The sequence below is a fragment of the Anneissia japonica genome, unplaced genomic scaffold (genome assembly GCF_011630105.1).
Source record: "Anneissia japonica isolate Jap-2015-1 unplaced genomic scaffold, ASM1163010v1 scaffold287597_len576451_cov177, whole genome shotgun sequence".
NCBI classification, from domain to species: Eukaryota; Metazoa; Echinodermata; class Crinoidea; order Comatulida; family Comatulidae; genus Anneissia; species Anneissia japonica.
The window spans coordinates 374,762-395,560 of NW_022745867.1; the positions used below are offsets into that span (position 1 = coordinate 374,762).

General features: G+C 34.2%; 2 protein-coding genes across 3 annotated transcripts; one reads left to right on the plus strand and one right to left on the minus strand.

Annotated features, from left to right (window-relative positions):
• On the plus strand, positions 1-13,933 carry LOC117120047 (HBS1-like protein; the record flags this gene model as incomplete). 2 transcript variants are annotated; one of them, XM_033265043.1, is given in 17 exon segments in its annotated part: positions 1-26; positions 336-500; positions 1,171-1,392; positions 2,308-3,513; positions 4,852-5,041; positions 5,507-5,606; positions 5,970-6,205; positions 6,679-6,796; positions 7,572-7,796; positions 8,711-8,828; positions 9,446-9,514; positions 9,861-9,965; positions 11,025-11,115; positions 11,334-11,442; positions 11,572-11,672; positions 12,399-12,543; positions 12,919-13,933. In XM_033265043.1, coding segments are annotated over 17 exon segments (3,238 nt in total), but the record flags the coding sequence as incomplete, so codon positions are not given.
• LOC117120048 (ankyrin repeat domain-containing protein 66-like) lies at positions 13,622-16,278 on the minus strand (the record flags this gene model as incomplete). Its single annotated transcript, XM_033265045.1, is given in 3 exon segments — positions 13,622-15,156; positions 15,485-15,713; positions 16,132-16,278. Coding segments are annotated over 3 exon segments (519 nt in total). The 3' UTR covers positions 13,622-15,002.
• Between the last annotated feature and the right edge of the window lie 4,521 nt (positions 16,279-20,799).

Consider the following 20,799-nt stretch of genomic DNA (forward strand, 5'->3'; position numbering starts at 1 on the left):
TGCAGTTGGTGTGTCCCCCTCAACTGGTAGGTAGTAGATGCATATTTTCAACTTTTACTCAGCTGACTGGATAAGATAATTACTACTATTGACATAAAATTGTCAGGGCTGATTAAAAACCACTAAATTGAAATAGGAAAAAGTGTAATTTACATTCCAATTTAGGTCTGAGGGTGCCATTTCCAGTCATCTTGGAGTGCCATAACCCCAACCATATAGTGCAGATGTGCTCCCTCTTTAAATTTCTGGAGGTGACTGATTTGTGTTGTTTAAAGTAAGCATCTTGTCCTTAACTATCAAGACACAGCTGTTCTCTTGTTCTCTTTCCATTGCAGAACGCGAGTTTATGTATCGCCGGAGTTTTCATGATAACAGCCTATCAAGCTACATGGAAAAGATAGGGGAAGGAGATGCAGAAGATCAAGCTGATAGTGATGATGAGCATCCACTCCAAGACTCCAAGGACTTCAGCAGACCAAAGCTCAGTGACCATGATGAAGGTAAACTCAGAGAGTCCCACATAAAACATTGCTGGACTCCATTGTGTTATAAAAACTGAAACAACTAGTTTTTCACCTTTGCAATATAACATGTTGATTTCAATTAGTGCATACTGCCAAGGCGTCTGTGCACATCACATTATTTATTTTGGTCTTTTGTTCAAACACATCCCTGTGGCTGATCCAAAAATGTCGAAAGCAGGTGGTGGGGACCGATTAAGAGTCAACCCTACCCTTGGGGGCGGTCCCAGGAATTTTTTTTTTCTAGACACCCGGAAATAACACCTGAGGTGTTTTGAGTAGTTAACTTCTTTTTTTTTTGTTTTTTGTTTTTCTTTTTTTTCTGTTACTTTCCAAGCCTCTACCGCCCCCGCCCCACCTCCTAAATGCACCCCTGCATTAAGCTCCCTGGGAAGTATTCAGCAATGTACAGTAAGTAATTAGGGCATAGATATGTATACTAACTGTACAAGCTTTCTAGTTATTTATTTTTTTGGATATAAGGAATGGCTGTTGATGCAGTGAACAAAATATTTTTTTATATTGATTTTTTTTAAATTGTAATTTATAAAACATCTGTAAGTGTTGTCTAAGCAAGTTTTATTAAAAAATTAGCAGTATATAGAAAAGTTTACACTGAAGAAGTGATTGTCTGTGTCTCCTTTTGTAGCCCGGCTAAACTCTTGCATCGATGGTATTCGCAATGTAATGGGTGACAATGTACCAGAGCATGTAATGATCGACACAGTACTCAAGACGAATTTTAGCCTTGAGAAGGCTCTTGATTCTATACTTCATACACAAACAAATGAAAAGCAACCAGCGAAGAAACCTGTGCCAAACGTAGTACTACAGGGACCTGGCGCTAAACCAAAGAATCCACAGAGAACAGGTTGGTATACCAAGTCTTTGATATTTGCTTTTGTTGGTTGTCATGGTAATGAGTGCAGTAGACAAATTTACAATTTTGGCCATGTTTGTTATGACAAATTAAAACAGGCCAATGTTTTTGTATGATAAAAGTAAACATTTCCACATCACTTAATCAAATTATATGGAACACTCCGCAGTGTTGGAAAAAATTAAAACGATGCTATATTTCTGTTTACAAGCATTCTTTTTAAAAATGGTATAAATGATGGTCATAGAATGCAACTTAAGCAGTCTTCAGTAGCAGATGTAGTTTGCTTCAAAAGCAGTAAAGTTTGCCTGCATTTTTTGAACATTCACTCAACTAGAAGAGACTTTGTAACTGAACAGTTCATAGGTCACTAAAGCTGGGCACACACTGTGGTGACAGTCATTATCTGACCAGATTCCATGCAAAATGCAACGCAATGATGTGCACATGGCGGATTGTTCTTAAAGAATATCTGCTCAGACTGCCACCATAATCAAAGCCTGGTTTCCCTAAAATCGCTACACTGTCCCTTAGCAGTCCCCGGTGCAATCAGAAAGGCTCCCCGATTCTACCAACCAATCAACATCACCGAAAGCTGTCTGCAATAGCGTGTAGCGATTGTATGGAAACCAAGCTTATGTAGCAGGGATTGCATTGTCAAACACTCACACAGAGCAGAAATTGGAGTAGATTCAGATTTTTTATTCAATAATAATTTGATAATTCAGTGCTGTGGGAATGTAGAAATTGATATAAAGTAAAGTGTTTTTGTACTATATTTTTATTTGCTAATTTCAAGCATTTGTTTTCCTTTTCATGTCTTCCTCTGCCTGCCTTGCCTTTTTCCACTGCAACCTTCCCACAATACCTCATCTGTCGATAATTTTGGCTGTGGTATAAGGTAAGGAGCCTTAGGATTTTCTTTTTTAAATTCTACTAGGCTAGAAAGTAAACCCTCCCCAGTGTTTAACCTTCAGTCACCACCTAAGCCCACTTCCTCTGATAATAATGTTAAGGACCAAAGAACTAAAAATCTGGGTAACACACAAGAAGCAATCACATCACTAAATAATCCCAATGATACGAATAGTGATAATCGCAGTGAATATGTAAAGGGAATTTGCAGCATTGATGGAATTAATCAAAGACTGTCATTAGGAAAGCTACAAGGAATGTCAGAACAAACTGTGCCATTAGCCAGTTTAGCATCAAGTCAGAAAATTGGTAGTAATGTTGGTGTGACATTGAGCAGCTTGGCAAAGACACATCTTGGCTCTGGGCCTAAAGCTACCTCTAGCCTACACTTAGGTGCAAAACATTCTCCATTTGTTGGACAGTTGCTCTCTACTTTAGCTAATGCACCTGGTGGTGTAAAACTTGGTCCAAAAACAAGCTCCTTGAGTGGGCTCCAGAAGAATTCATCCACTGCTAAACCAGTCAGTTTAAGCACCTTGGCAACTGATCATTTGTCAAGCAGTCCTAAATATCAGTTAGTCGGTGATTATAAGGGTGAAAAAGTTGGTTCACCAGGGCAAGGTGGCACATTAAATTCCTTGGCCACAAACTACTTGAGTAAAGAGAGATCAGGAATCCCACCACCTAAAACAACAGAGAATCCTGTGAGCAGTATTGTCCTAAAGAAGTCAAGTCTTGAGTCCTCAACCAGTAGCAGTCCAGAAGAAAGCTCTTTGACCCATCGACCAAAAGGAGCTACCAGAAGAAGAGGACGGAAGGCTTTAGCAAAACAAAAGCACACGAAGGTGGAAACTGAAACCCGCCAATGCCTGGTTCCACAAATAGCTGGAGAACTGGATCTTGAGACATCACCCATGGCTCAGATGTCTGCATTCTCAAGAGCAATGTGTGCAGAGCCTGAATTAAGAGTTCTTCCAAGACATCTGCAGTCCTTATCTGCATCCCCCTGCCATCAGTCATTCAGCCCACCGGAGCCAAGTACTGGGACATTCCAATATAAGAGGCAGTTGTCACAGACCTCACATGACAATTATAAAACAATTATCCCATTTGATTTTTCTACGCCCTCTCCTGATGATATAATTAAGGAAAAACATAATGCTGCATTTACAAGAAGCAAAGAGGGGGGTAAAGACAGTAAGTGATCTGCATGCATATATAGTTCAAATTCACATTGATTAAACATAAACTAAAGTAGATTTAAATTTTACCATTTCTATCAAACTTTTAGCCTACTGAGATCTTCAATACATCAAATAGTTTATATTTTATAAACACAGTCTTTTAAATTTTAATATATATTTGTTAATTGTAGTTAGATAATTGTATGAACATAAAATAAAATTGTGTGTCATAGTAGTATGTTGTACTTTAATTGTATACATATATTTTAACATTATTACCGTTCATTTAAAAAAGGATGGATAATAAATTTTATATCTTTTAATGAACACAATTCCGGTAACTGATTGACAGTGAATGATTGACTCCAGGATTAGACAATTATACTACATTTTGATGGAAAAAACAATACTTGTATGGTTAAATTCAAGCGTTCACTTTCAGAGATTTCCATAACAAGAATGCGACACATACTGAATACTACAAACTAAAACACTTTCACCACCTCATCTACATTAATCGCACTAGGTATCCTCCAAAGTTTTGCTACCTGCATTCTTGCCAATAGACCGATTCCGCTAGGTCACCGTCGGTCATTTGACGTATAAATTGTGAACAAGCAGCGCGAGAGACGCTAAGTAATAGGAAACCGTGTGGCTTCTTCGGAGTGTTTCTGCTGTAAAGCACATATTTTATATTGAATAATGATGGTTGGAATGCCAGTAAACTATACCAAATTGATTTTAAGTTGAACTTGAGAATTTTGCCATAATGGTTTGCTAATGCTCCAAAAGACACTAGCCCCATTGAGATTTCCGAGAAATGCTAGGACTAGGCCCAGCATACCTACGCCTGATTGGGTATGTACGAGAGTCTTTGATCCACAAACTGCTATTACGAAAGGTCACATAAATTCCAAAGCATATGAAGCACAGAGAATGCTAGAATAAGTAAATAAACACTATTTTGAACAATCTTAGTGCCTTTCCTTGCCAGTTATTACACGTTAATAGTGGGTGGTTGTTTTCGCAACCCATGTTAGCGTTTCCTGTACTTTCACACTGATCGCACTGTAAGTTCTCCATAGTTATACCGACTATATGTCTACCACCAATAATAAGGCAGATGGCATCCCATCGACATCATGTGTGTTCACACAGAGTGGAGAAACATAAGTCAGTAGACATTTCACTGATGCATTGTGTACTAGGCATTATAATACTGACATGAAACTAAATATTTTAAATTACATGTTAACAATATAAAAGAATAATGATATTCTTGTTTGTTTTTCTTTAATAAATTGTGAATTTTAATTGTACTTTAGTTTCTATTTGAAAATTATTTCTGAAGGCACAAATGTGAATTCTAAGGCATCAGATACCATGCTTACACTGCCCTTGCAGTCCACACCCCCTAGAAAGAATTTCACTTCACCGACAAGAGGTGTGACAAGGGGCTTTAATGTGGCCAGTGATGACTTGAATTCAGGAATGGGAAAGCGGTTCTCAGTGGATTCTGGAAAGAAGTTGGACATTTCAGTGTATGTAGACAAATTTTGTATTTTTTATTTTTTTATGAACAAAACCATAGAAGCAGTTACCTGTATGTATAAACTTTAAGGCAGTTATGCAATGTGCAATGCAAAAAAGTGTGTCCACCTGATACCTGATAAATCCATTTTGTAAATATAAGCAGAGGATATCATCCCTGTTTTTTCAGATATTCTTGTATGAAGGAACATGGGCCTATTTGTTGTAAAGTTTCTGGGCAGGCTTCTTCAACCTTGAATTGAAACTACAGTATTTCAAATCAGACATAGAAACAAGTAGTGTTGCCTCAATTTTGGAGGCCAGACAAAGCAGTGCTAACAGTTAAAATGGGGGTGGGGAGTTGGTTCTCATAGCTGAAAGTATATTATGTACATAACCTGTATTTTGTGATTGAAGTTAATACTGAGTATTGTTGTGGTAAAATAATCAGTGTTTTCTGTGTTGCATTCCTTCAGAGGACAAAGACTGCCAACGGTACGAAGCACACCAGACTTAGTTTCTATGGCAAATTCAACACCTAACCGAAGGGAAAGCAAAAGTGGTAGTGGAAAATTGGTATGAATATTATTTTTGCTCCTATTAATTTTTTAATAATTCTTAAATTACTGTACACTGTACAACCCACAGGCTGATTAAAAAATGCACCCAGGCAAAGATGGAGAGTGTGCAAATAGATGCCTTCTCATGTTATGCTATATAACACTGGCATATCGTTATTGTTTTTATTATTAGTAGTAGTATTATATACTGGAAAGTCATTTCAACTTCTTTTAGCTTTGCTCATAATACAGTATGCATTACATTAACTCCTTCATAAATTTCCAACCATTTTTCCTGTATTTTGAACCATATTAATCATCCTGTTTTTTTTAAATATCAGACTGTTGTTTTTATGCACTTAATTATTTTTGGCTTCAGGGAATAGACATTGCAAAAGCCTTTGAGGAACGACAAGCAGAAAAGCCTCTGCTTAATCTGGTGGTCATCGGCCATGTAGATGCGGGCAAGTCAACGTTGATGGGCCACCTGTTACAACAGTTAGGTAACGTTAACCAACGGACAATGCATAGATATGAACAGGAATCAAAGAAACAGGGCAAAGCCTCGTTTGCATATGCATGGGTTTTAGATGAAACTGGTGAGGAAAGGCAAAGGTAGGAGTTCACAAAATGAATATTCATGAGATGATTTTAAACATGTAGATTGACTTGATAGTCTTTTTGCCATCATAGATTTAATCTGGCTTGGTAATTAAAGTATATATCAATATTTAAACATGACTTTTAGTTGGTATTTCATAGGATGTTCCTCATTCATCCGGTAGTTCAGCAAATCAAAGAGAAATCCATCCTATCATGAAAAAGAATTTTTTATTATTATTAGTGAAAATAAACTGTTAAGTCTTTAACCAAATGTCAGTTTGTTATATTTTTACAATATTCTGATGCCTACAGTAAGCACTCTTAATTTTAATGAGTTTGTTTCAGCCAACTACTCATGTTTATAAATGATTACCACAAGATGGTTTTGTCTTGCTACATGTACAGTACCATGATTTATTAAAATCTCTCTTGGAGTTAATGGGTAATATAATTATGCTAACAATGCATATTTCTTTCCTGTCCAGAGGGATTACAATGGATGTTGGCATCAATAAGTTTGAGACAGAGCATCGGATAATCACTCTACTTGATGCGCCAGGACACAAAGATTTCATTCCAAACATGATTACAGGTGCTGCTCAGGTATAGATGACCTACTGATTTGTTTCATTTAGCTACCAGGCCTCCCACCATCAATCTGTCTATTATCTCAACTGTAGAAACATATGTGGCCATTAGTACAATGGTCTTATCCTGTCCTTTGGCAAGTGACTTTATCATTTGTTTTTATTTCCATGAAGTAGAAGGGGGTACTGTAAGATGAGCCTTTGTTGAAGCACACTCCCATCTTTGGAGTAGACACTTCAAGGAAATAAGTGGCTTAATGAGCTTTCTTGACATATTTTATACTCTGGTGGTATTTTGTGTCAGGATAAATAATATGAATGATGTTTGCCCTTCCTGACTTGTTATGTTATCGTACAAAATGCTCAGTGCTTAGTACGGTCTCATATACTTGCCAGAAAATAATCTTGCAAGTGATTTATGTGGGAATCAAACCCACAACCTTCAGATAACCCACTGCTACTGGGGGATTGGATTCATCAATTGCCACCAAGCAGAAGCTTGGTTTTCTAGTGGTTAAGACACCAGGCTAGTTATCTGGAGGTTGTGGGTTCAATTTCCACCGGAATCACTTGCAAGATTTTTTTTCACAAGCATTGGTAACATACAGAGCATTCAGTACGGTAACACGTCAGGTAGGCAAACATCATTTGTAATATTTCCAGGAGACTTAAGACCCGTGAGATGCATGTGTTGCTATGGTACGGCCTTACAGCCTTACAACCAATACTTGATTCTGATGCTAGTCACATTTGTCCAGTTGTCTGTTAATTATTTTTTTACTCTCTTAAAGGCTGATGTTGCTGTGCTAGTGGTTGATGCAACACGAGGAGAGTTTGAAACTGGTTTTGAGTCTGGTGGCCAGACGAGAGAGCATGCAATGCTGGTCAGGTCATTAGGGGTCACTCAGTTAGTAGTAGCCGTCAATAAGTTAGATACAGTGGACTGGTCAGAGGACAGATTCAATGAAATTGTACAAAAATTAAGTCATTTCCTGAAACAGGTGGCTGGGTTCAAGGTAATATGGTCATCTTTGTCATGAAAGTTATTGTAGAAAATCGGAAGTAAAAAAAAACAACTATGATCAATTAGTAATTAAGTTTATAAAATGCATTATATAAATAAAAATTATTTGTATTTAAATAAAATTTTTAAATTGAAATATATATTTACTAATTCATGGGGGAATGCATTGGTAATATGAATAGCAGATAGATACTGATAGGATGGATGTATACTTAATGAAGCTCACTCATTTAATTGATTACCAACTGGTAGTACTTTATAGACTAACTTAAATTATATATTACACAAGCTCTTGCCAGCAGTCTATGCTGGCGAAAGAGTTTGTAATAAATAATTTAACTTTGTCTACACCTGATGAAGCCAGCATAGTCTGCAGGTGAAAGCTGTGTAATAGATAATTTATGTTAGTCTGTAAAGTGCTGCCAGGTTTTTATCTTATACGTCAACCGGACTAACATGGCTTTATCTACTAATTGTATTCAACCAATTGACAAAACCTATATAAAAAATATAAGTAAGATATAGTTTTGTGTATGTGTATAAGTGTGATATAATTTTGTGTATGAGGAAAATATTTTTTTTGTCATTGTATTTTTCAGTTTTAAATTGGAAGCTAATATAGATCCTTATTAAAAAATACCATAAACTGTATGCATTTTAAACAATATTGTAAATTAAGTAATTAATTAAAGTATTGTGAACAAATTAATATTATATTTTTTTATTTTAGTTTATAAGTTCAGGAAGATATCATTAACTTATAGTCAGCATAAACATTATTACAACATTTTTCCAGTTTTCTCTATACATATCACCCTTACTGGGACATTACCAATATGTTTTTGAAAAGGATCTCAGTAGATCACATCTATTTCTACACTGCACTTTGTATATTTTCTTGATTAGGAATCAGACTTGGTATATGTACCCTGCAGTGGATTAACAGGAGAAAACCTGTCAAAAAGGACACAAGAAAAACTGCTTCGTCAGTGGTACAAGGAGAGGTCCTTACTGGAGTGTATAGGTAGGACATATTATATTTTTTTGTTTTATTCCTTAAGGCACATGGCAAGGAGTAGCGAATTAATCACTGTCCTATTAGACAGGTGGCAATCCCTTCACATGACAAACATATAAACATGATGCTCTACATAAACTAGGTCTAATAATGAGTCTTATGGAGTGGAGTTGTTTTTGTTGTGAGAAAAATTTCTGTGATCTGACAGGATTTGAACCCAGGACCCTGGGATTGGAAGGTGAGCATCTAAACACCAAGCTATTCAAATACACTCAATTGTTTTTAGGGATTGGGGGTAATATATTTATCAAAATCAACAGCAATTAGGTATCATGCTTACATGGTTGTAAAATTTGTAAGATACACAAAGAACTATATAAAGTAAAACCTGTAAACATATAAACCTCTAAAATATGCAAATAACCAGCTTATAAAATTCAATAAGCATTATGAATTATTGCAAATTATTATATTAATTTCTACTTTATACCTGAAAATTATTCATGTGAATACTAATTGTTAACAGACATACATGTCAGGTTGAAAAAGGCCTTAAGGGTGCTTCATTTTTCCATTGGTCTCCTTTAATTTTTTTTATTTTTTTATTTTGTTCTCATCTACAGATTCATTCAAACCACCAAAGCGATCTCTAGATAAGCCATTTAGACACTGTGTGTCAGATATTTTCAAAGGTTAGTGTTCACATTTTTGTTTACTTTTTTTTTTGTTTCTTCCTTTGTATAATGGTACTGTATGTAGTGCCATGAGTTGCAGGGGATCAAAATTATTTCATAGAAATGTATTGTGGGTACTGAAATAACCTGAGTGCCATCCTTGTGGATACCAAGAATTTATATTCTTGGTATCCACAAGGTATTATGGTATTATTATATTAGTACTGTTCATATACTGTACCAACTGCTTCAGAAGTAATGACGCTATTAACAAAATATTATTACAATATATTTAATTTTAGCCTACATGACACCTAATAAAAATGATTTATCCTACACCAATGTTGATCATTTCTTTTACTAGGTATGGGATCTGGCTTCAGTGTAAGTGGGAAGATAGTGTCAGGAAGTGTCCAAGTTGGACAGAAGGTGGTGGTTATGCCAGCCGGAGATAGTGGAGTTGTCAAATGTAAGTTTCAAACTTGTGTGTATCCATATTTCAAAACATCTTTTACTCTCTGCCTTGATAAAATTATGTCCAAGTACACTATCGGTATGTACCAGAGACGATTCGGGCATCTAGAAACATGAGTCACATTCAACCCTTGGCTGATGGCCCATAAATCTGTCTATCTTCGCCCGATCAAAATTGTTACTCCAATAGATCACAGGCACCTTGAGCTTGGTTTACCTGAGGCGAGAAATAGTTTTGTCCAAATGTTGGCTGTTGTAACAAAATGATTCTTCAAGAAAATATATCTGAAGTGATATTTTGGCAAAAATTAGGTTTCAATTTTCCTGATAAGTTTAATATATATATTGCTTAGTACCTAAATTTCTGAGTTGATTTACCTAAAGTAATCATGTTTTTGAGGCACATTTTGTAAAGCCATTTTTAAGAATTGTTAGGAAAACCAACGCAAAACTTATCAGTTGTTTGTCTTTAGAGGCAATTTTCTCTTAAGTATGTTTTTAGACACCTGAACTTAAAAAAGATCTTACTCCGGTTTTACTTAACCTAGGAACTTGAGTTAAATACCAAAATATAGCTTGTATAATCATCTATTTAAATATATCAGTAACACATTTTTCATACCACAAGATTAATTTTTTCACGACAGCTCACAAATGTTTAGTTGAATTTGAAAATTGCAAAAAAAAAAAAAAAAAAATTGCAGCTGTAGGAGGTCTGCCACCGAGAGCAGTATCATTTAAATTTAAATAGGTTTTTTTAATGAACCAATTTTTGCTGCTATATCCACAAGAATAAAATAAAGTTAATGGCAGTCTTATCTGTAAAGTAAATATAATGTTATCTTATTTATTGTATCCATGTTGAGTGCTCTCAAAAGTTTGGTGAATAAATATATAAATAATTGAGTGTTGATATGTAATCTGTTGTTTGTACAGGGGTTGCAGACACATTCGTGTTATGGCGCATTGTTGCTGATGCAACCCCTGGACCGTTTGATGTCAAATAAATAAGTGAAATGAAAAAATGAAAAATGATATTGGTTTGTTTATACAGCTGTGTTTATTCATGAAGAAGACATGAAGTGGGCTTGTGCAGGGGACCATGCAACACTCACAGTGACAGGAATTGATCAGATGAATGTAACGTAAGCATCCAACACTATTGTGTTTTAAATGATTTGGCATTAATTGATTTTTAGATATGCTGCCACCTAAATTATATATACTTGAATGTTAAAATTGATTAAATTGTGGATTTTTACAAGTTATTAGCTTTCACTGAAGTTAGGTGAGAAAAAACTATTTTTTAATAAATTTCTGAAGGATCATATAAGTGATAATTTCACTTTTCTTTCAAATATAGTGTGGGCAATATTATATGTAATGTAGATCAACCAATTGCAGCCTGTGTTCGGTTTAGAGCAAGGATCATCACTTTCAGCTTAGAAATACCAATTACAAAAGGATTTCAGGTAAGACCAGACTAAAAAAAAAGATATGCTGTCTGTGTTGAGTCAATATATGTATTTTAATGAAAGCTATTGGTGAGTGGATTATTATGTGGAAGCCAGTATCAATATTTGCATGTGTTTCTGATGTAGGTGCTGATGCATTACCAGACCTTGAGTGAGCCAGCAACTGTCAGGAAACTAGTTAGCATATTACACAAAAGCACTGGAGAAGTACTCAAACAAAAACCAAGGTGATTGCACTTTTTGATTCCTTCACTACTGTCAACCCCTTTATTTTAAAATGTATACAATTAACTTTTAATCAGGAAAATAAATGGTTGTAAATTTGTTGAATTTTGTAAGGCAACTGCCGGTGGGAGTGATTTTCAATGCAACTGTTGATCGACATTGCACTGTGCTCATCAATGGATTTGTATCAGAACTTGTATTAATATATTTAAATTTATAACTACATAATTCATAAGCCACATATAATTACTGTTACTTCGAACTATGGAGATTAATAGCTAGATACACTCTTTGGCTAGCTTTTGAACTTTATCTCTAGACTGTACTTCGGTAGAGGTAATTTAATGGATGTCACCTCAAATTCCAATTAATATTACTGGTAACTGCAGTATGTAGATTTTTAGTTAAATACATTCAGTATATCAAAGGCATTGGTTAGCTTTTGGACTAGATCTTTAAGCTGAATTGTGGATAAAATTAATGGCAATGTTAAGGTAGTACAATTTTATTAAATAAGGTATAAAAATATCTTTAGAATATTTGTTAATATTATTATTATTGTCATTGTGTTTAGGGAATTCACTTTTAAGTGGATAATCAATTGTATTTATATGCAATGCTGTTTTTTTTATAAGGCAGTATGAAATAAAGTGAAAGAAAATGATGCATTTTGTCTGATATGTACATTATTACAATTCGTGTTATAATTGTCTTGCATGTCTTTACAGGTGTCTTACCAAACATACAAATGCTATCATTGAGATTGATGTTTCACGGCCGATAAGTTTAGAGTTATACAAAGATTTTAAAGACCTTGGACGATTTATGCTACGGTACAGTGGATCAACAATAGCAGCTGGGCTGGTAGTTGAGGTGAGCAACCAACAGATTATTGAACTGATTATCTTGTATGACTTGGATTTGGAATGCTATGTAATGTGTATGGTATGATAAAGGCACTATCTCTACTGCAAGTTCAATATCCCATGACCAGGGGTAATAATTATCTGGGGCTTCGGATATGTACTACCTTAGATAGTACATTGTAATCATTGTTTATTACTGTATTTTTTTTTATATGTATATTTATATGGTATACATTCTGAGTGTCCAGATTACTACAATTGTATTTTCCCCTTTAAAAATGTACATATAATTGCATTGATGATAGAGTTGGTGGTTAGTTGTTTTTAGAAACTAAATACAATTCTGTTGGATATTTTAAAATAAATATATTTTTCTTTATAGATTCTGAAGTAAACACAAGGTTAGCGTTGCAAACATCCACAGCATTGTAACACCAATGTAAAAAGCAAGACGTTTTGTGCAAAGCACTGTTGTATATACAGCTGAAGTGCCCGTACTGTATTCATTTGCCAGTTAAATAGGGCGCCCTCTTTCAGCCTAAAGAGCAAAAGCAATATTTTTACAGTACATACAATTTTATTGAGCAACAAAGTGGGACAACCATTTGATGTTGGCAGGACAATATTAACTGGTCATGCCCAAATGACTATGTGAAAGAATGAAGCTGTCTGTATATGAGTAGTAATCAGTTTGTGGATTACACACCAGATTTTTTTGGTTGAAGGCAAGCGTGCTTGTTAATTATTCAATTAACATGTACGGTGGGTTCTGATATTGAAGAGGGCTAGATATCATGGCCAAGGTTGTATAGCAGTTCGTAAAGTAATGTAATATTTGAATGGCTTTTTGGCTATCCAGTGACAGGAATAAATTTGTACTAGGTTTTAATTTAAAGAGGTGAATTAAAAATATAAAATCATGAAACAAAAATAAAAAAAGTGTTATTGAATATCTATGCTAAATGAAAGGTTATATTAACTTATTTCAATAAACTTGTTTGGGGTGGGGTTAGAGACTTAGCGATGACTGCTTAGTGAACTAAAATAAATCTATCCTATTTTTAAGATTTGAGCAACACAAATTGTTTTTTTCTGTAATCTATATATTTTGAAAGTGTCTGCAATTTTAGCTTTTACTATTTTACCAGCCAAGAGAAATTTTAGAAAATAAATGGTAATGCATATGAATATTTTCTTCCTTCGTTCTGAAATCAGAATCTTATATTTCAGAGGTGTAGTTAAAATCAGGATTGTTTAGCACTGCCCAGCAGTAAAATGATGTAGAACATGTTATGTTGTGTCGGGTTACTCATGACAGTGAGTTGAAAACTCAAGAATGATCAGTGAAAGGTATCAGCCTCACATAAAAAATATAAAATAAAATTCTTCCATACTTTCAACATTGATTTTGTTTTTGTCTTTATAGATGACAGCAATGCTATCAAATTTTATTTGACAAAAACATGTGACATGCCTAAATATGGTCATGATGACATCACATCATGAATATAATATGAGCATACAATAGTCTTTGTCTGGAGAGAACTTAAAAAAAATTTGGTTACACATTCCAGGTACAGCACATGAGATCATTTTGTTACCAGATGAGAAAATATAAATTTTATGATCATGGAACTTTAAATAAACCCCCCCCTCATAAATAAACATGCTATTACTAAAGTATAACAATTGGAGACCATAGACAGACATTTGGTTGTGGACATCCATGACCCCTTTTGGAAAATTTCTGGAGCAGGTGCTAAATGGAAAGTAGTGTACATGACAAAATGTAGACAAGGCTACATGCTGAATGGAGATTTTGCATCAAAATTCTGTACACTGACTGGATGCTTCAAACCATGTAAGGTCTTGGACTCTACTAGATTGCAGGAGGGAAAAGGCATTTTGTTTAAATAATTTGTTTTAGAAGATTTCACAAATTTTTATGAAGTGCGCAATTTCAATTTGGATACACGTTGAATGGAAAGTGCTGGATTTTAAATTTATAGCAGGGGCAACATCAGCAGGTGGGCCACCTTACCCAGTTACGACAGTAAAACTTGTCAGGGAAATTTTAAATTTTTTTTTTTCAGCTGCAACTATGGTGGGACTAAGGTGTGATGCATATGTAGGAGAAAGATGGAGCACAATTGTTTGGCGCAATGCTAATGTTACCGCTAATTTATAGGGGTCACAGATTGATCATGGCATCAACTGTTTTTAAAAAATGCTACTTTGAAGTCAAGTATGTAAACTTTTATTTATACTCAATACAAAATATTTGCAAAATATATATATAATGTATATATACCACAGCAATCTTTTAAAAAATTTAAAAAAAAACCTATTTTGAGGAGTAATTGTGCCTTTGATCATTTTTATATTTTTTATAAGTTGGCGCAATATAAATTGTTCATCTTTATATTAATTATAACAAAGCTATAGTTATACATGTGTACTGCAATGTTAAACTGTCTCTACACTGTTTTCCTTTTTTATTTTGGTTGTGTTTGGTTTCTTCCCTCCCTTCTTTCTCTTAGTTGAGTTTGACTGTTCTAACTTTCTCATCTTTTCTTCTGCAAGGTTTTGCAGTGCCTTTTCAATGGCTTCTTGTTCTACCCTGTAATGTTAAGAACATTTGGTTTAATAATAGCCAATGATAGCATTTTATCTTATTCTAAATATCATACAATTCAAAATACAGTTAAACATTCCAACGTCAACTTTGCCTAACTCAAATAATTTCTAAGTTGATCTTATTTTACATGACAAATTGTTGTGATTTCCATTAATTGATAATCTGTAAGTCAAATTTATCTAAGTCAAACAATTTTTCAAAAAAACTGTATCACTGCCCTATATGCTTAGTTGTGGATTCAGATGAAGATACACCATATTAAGAAATTTATATTAGTATGTATATGAAATCGTTGATCAAGTAGACATACATGTCAAAAAATGCAACACATTCCTGATGACCATACAGCTGAGCAATATCCCTGGGGGTATCTCCAGAGGTATCTGGCATGTCCATTGGAGCTTTGAATTTGTGTAACACACGTAGGATACCAACTTTACCAATTTCAGCAGCAAAGTGGGCTGCTGTCCATCCGCTCTCTGTTGCCATTGTAGCATCAGCTCCGTTGTCTAATAAGACACGGGCACTCTCAGCATGGCCTAGAAAAAATCAAAAGTATTGCTTTATAAAAGATGACTCAATTTGATATTTTACATATATAGGCCTAGTATGACCATGTGTAGTGTTTTAAAATTATCAGAGCCAATTTAACGTGATTTAACCTGTCAAGCCCAGCTAGACATTATATCCAGTTGATAGTAATTAGTATTTAATTATTAATACATAATATTAATTAGCTGATTGATCAGAATATATTGTGCAAATATTTAGCAAATTTAAGCAGTTCAATAATAATAATAATATTAACATCATGTTTACATTGCTGCTACATCATCATTTAACAAACTGATTTCTTCCATTTGTTTTTTGAAATTTGTTAATTGAAATTAACTTTACAATCCTTTCTCTGTGGTGTATACTGTTGGCCTGGGCCTACATTTTAAGAGAGAGTCTTACCTTTTATGGCAGCCCAGTGCAATGGTGTACGACTGTCCCATTCAAGATCTGGTAAATTTACATCATATCTAGACGTGTTCATTAAGGCCTCGATTTGATCACTATCACCACTCGCGGCTGCTTCGTGGACCTCCATTTAATTTGTGGCTAGGCCTACATACAGTACAGGGCCAGCTAGCCTAGGCCTGCCTCACATTCGAACTCCAATTATATATTTCAATTAGCTAGGCATTTCACTCAAATTTGCAATACGATTTTTTTATGGGATATAAAGCACACGTTATTAAACTTACAAAATAAGTAGCAAATATACTTTTGGCGATAACCGTCAACTCTTAACTAATCAATATACAGTATTGTTGAACAACAGAGTTGCGGACAATGTAAACATTCCAGGTAAATCACCATGGTTGACTGACGCTTTTAAGTTGAACAAGAGGGCGGGCTTTAACAATACAAGACACCAAGCGCAGCAGTGTAGTAGAGAAAACTGTATGAATGTTCGTATATTGTAAAGCTCAAATACATCGCAAACAGTAAAATTACGGTAGTAAAGCAAGACAGTATGTATTAAGTACGTATATTTATTGGATTACTTAAAAGAAATGTTTTCCATGTTCATGTATGAATGTTACTATTACAGAGATCCCAAGTTTGAAAACCAAAAAATAGGGAGATTTTTTTCGTGAAGCGATCGCCTCCTGTAGCGACGCGCTGTGACGCCTTACGACGCGCTGTGCAACATGAAAGTATTACACAAAATGAAGAAAACAAACAATTTTTATTAATTTGTTTACTTATATTTAACAATTTTACATTTGTTTACACATTGCAGTTGGCCTATATAAATTTATAAATATTATTATTTATTTAGAATTTTGCTAGTAAAGCATTCTTGGCAGCAGTATCAACAAGGCTTTGCTTGGTTCATTGGCATATTAGAGGCTATGGCTGATTTACTACATCTCTTCAAAGAACATAGAATTCTAGCAAGGTATACTGCAACTTGCACACGTTTGCTGAAAAATTAAAAAATAAATATATATTTTTAATTTAGTTAGTAAATCATACTACGTGTTTTAAGTCATCATTTATATATGTCTAGCCTATACTAATTGGTACATAATGCCATAAAAAAACATTAAATCCTGCCTCGCTAGGCTCCATCTGTACGTGCGTAACTAGGCCTAAGGCCGCAGAGTCACGACCACCACTACACACAGACGCCCACTGAACACAACACACATACCCTGCAGTGCAGATAGAGCCTAGGTCTACATGTATTTCGGGATTGATATTAAAATAAACTTTTCGGAAGATTACTTAGTACCAAAACCTACTAACTATGATTTTTTTAGTATTGTTATTAAAGAACTGAAGCTTACTTGAAAGAAAAAGTATTTTTTATGCACCGATTCTACAAAGTTCCAAATCTTCGCGGCGAAAAAAACTTGGGGCATCCATTCTATCCCATGTGATTTCTAATTTTGTTAATTTGTTGAAATTTATTTACTCAACTGACAGCCATCTCATTGATTGAGGTCGGCGCGGATGAGAAAAGTCGTAACATGGAGGATAAACAAGGCGATTCTACCACGGATCTAGGCCTGTCTCTTATACACATCTAGATGTGTATAAGAGACAGCTCTATGACATCGTGGAAATCACATTTTTCGTGAAATTTTCGGGATATTTAAAAAAATCGGGAGATTATTAATAAAAATCGGGAGGGCGGGAGACGGCCTCAAAAATCGGGAGAAACCCGCAATTTTCGGTAGACTTGGGATCTCTGTTAATGAACAGTTAGATAGTTTCTTAAACTTAGTTGAATCAGAGAACAAATTCGTCATAGATGTGATATAATCAGTTTTCTTCATTATCGCAACACCATTTCCTTTATCAGGTTTAAGAATTACATACTTATTACGTAAGATTTTTTAAAGTATTAATACGTTTGGCATCACAATTTAAATTTCGGTTATCAAAGTCAAGAAAGTTACATGTCATTGCACGAATTGAGTTCTTAATTTTCTCACGTTCAATGAATGATTTAGGTCGAGCATCAGCAAATTGATTCAGCATAAACAAACATATCAGAGTCCTTAGGTCGTGTAGCTAATCCATTACGGATATTAAATGTTAAGACAGATTCTTCTTCCTTAGATAATGTTTCGCCAGTTAAGTTAGTAATTATATGGTTAGGGTTCTTACACGTTCCATTGATTATTGCATGTTCACGTAGAAGGTTGTTAAATTTACGTCCATGGCGGTAAGATACCTTACGCATTTCATTATCTACAGTAGTCCTAACATGATGCTTAGGCACGTAACCATGTAGTAGACTTAAGGAGAGCGTCGTCAGGGACTGAAAAACTGTTCTTGTTTACCTTAAGTTGAGAGTGCTTGTCCTTTATTTCGTCCTTTAGAATGCTGCGATGATATTTTATGTCAGTTGTACACATGCCAATTCCATTCATCTTCTAGCTTTACATAACAGCACGTTTTACTCTTATAGCTGAAAAACACAATACATGCAATGTATTGGTGTTGAAATGGAAATATTATGCATAGAAATATGGGGTTTTGGTTTTTAGCGTCGCATGTTTAAATTTTTTTAATGCATTAAAAATATTCCAAATCAGTTCCGAAAAATGTGTAAGTTAGTATATAAAACGCTGCATACCTTTACTGTAATTGCACTAATTTAAATATTCATTAACTATTATTCTGTATATGGTAAACTTGTTTTTTTAATTGTCCTCATATCCACACTCTACTGGTCACCAAAATTAAAACATTTTTTCATTGAAACATGAAACATTTTTGTGGAAAGTGAAATTTAGATCCATTGATTATTTTTGGAGATGTTTAGGTCTTGGATTTTAAATGACCCTCAAATTCACACCCGAATTTGAATCGTCATCAACACTTAATAACATCTTCCTTGTAACTTGGTTAAACTTTAAAAATTTAATCATTTCTTTATTGATTTATGCCAAACACTCCCTGCTATGTTCAATTTTGTCTGTGCAGCCGTTTTTTAAAATGTTACACGCACACACACACACCCACACCCACACACACGCAAGCTTATACAACTGAAAACATATATCTCATGGTGAAGATAATAAATGATTTGTATAGCACACATATCCATTATAAGTGCTCAAGGCGCTATTTACATGTAACAGAAACTAGTCTGGCTTTGTAATTTGTAATAAATAACTTTAACTTGGAAAATATTAAAATATGTGTTAAAATAATAAGTATGTGTTATATGCTCTGGTTAAAAGGATAATTTAAATACCGGTATACATTTAGGGAGAATAAAATAAATTATTAATTATGATAATAATTTAGAAACAGCAAAGCTTTTAAAATCCTCATAAATATAATAATTTAATAAATATAATAAATAATCTAACCCAATGAATTTTACAATAATAATTTTCTCTTAATACATGAACAAAATTAAAAATTTAATGGTATTTATTATATAATATAAATATATTTAGGCTATTTGGTAATAAATTATCTGACCAATGAACACAATTTGAATTTATTTGGGCATCATAATTTAGACTTTTAACTAGTAATATGAGATCAGCTCGAACTAAAATGTTTAGATAATATTTTTTTTTTCTGATGTCTCTTTCATGATTACAGTATTACCATTCACATTTATTTTGTTATGATATCATGTATTCTTTAATTGATAAATTCTGATAATTGGCAATAAAATATTAAATACTACTTACTTGTTTTTTGATCAGATCAGATCAAACTAGCTGCATCAATACACTTTTTTTAAAATTTTTATAAGAACACATTTTATAAGAACATTGAGGTTGAAACTGCCCAAAAATTAAGAACACAATAAGAACAAATTGAGGCTGAGGTAAAATGTCAAAAGGGGTCCAGAGAACTCCGACAGTTGAGGGATTGAAAGGTTAATTAATTGGTTTTAGAGTGTCATATTCTGTAAAATTCACATTGATTTTTTTTAAAATTTAAGGCAGAGGCCGTATTATCTGTAAATACAGTTAACTAAATAAAAACCAAAATCAGTTGGTAGCACTTTTTGACTAACGATATGTTTTCATTTACGTGTTCATCTAATCGCTGGGACTTCATCGGTTGTAGTGTAGTGTATTACAATAAATAAATCAATTGACTGATTATTAATTGATTGAATTGGCAACTGGAAAAATCTACAGATGATAAACCTACTATAGAAAAATAGCAAAGAGTTAGGAGATGTTATTCTGGGATACGGACATACTGTAGAGTAGATAATACTGTATAAAATTGTTTGTGTAATCTTGCGGTTTGATTGCGGATGTATCCTGTAACGCAAAATAATTTTTACTTCGCAGAAACAAGACTCTAATCGATTCGACTTGAAAAAGTAACGTCCAAGGAAGAAAAGCAACAAGCCGTAAAGAAAGCCAGATCCTGCATCTAAAATAAAGAAATGCAAACCACAAAATGCGGCAAAGGGTATTGGGTGTTTATCAAACTATGCTGATATACAGAGGGCAATCATTGGACCTTTGGTGTTTTAGAAAGTATATAAAGCACCATTGACTGAGAGAAAAGTATCTTTCGCTAAGTACTTCGAAGTAGCGTCTTCTTCATCTGTAGAGCTCGTCCCTCACTACACTGTAC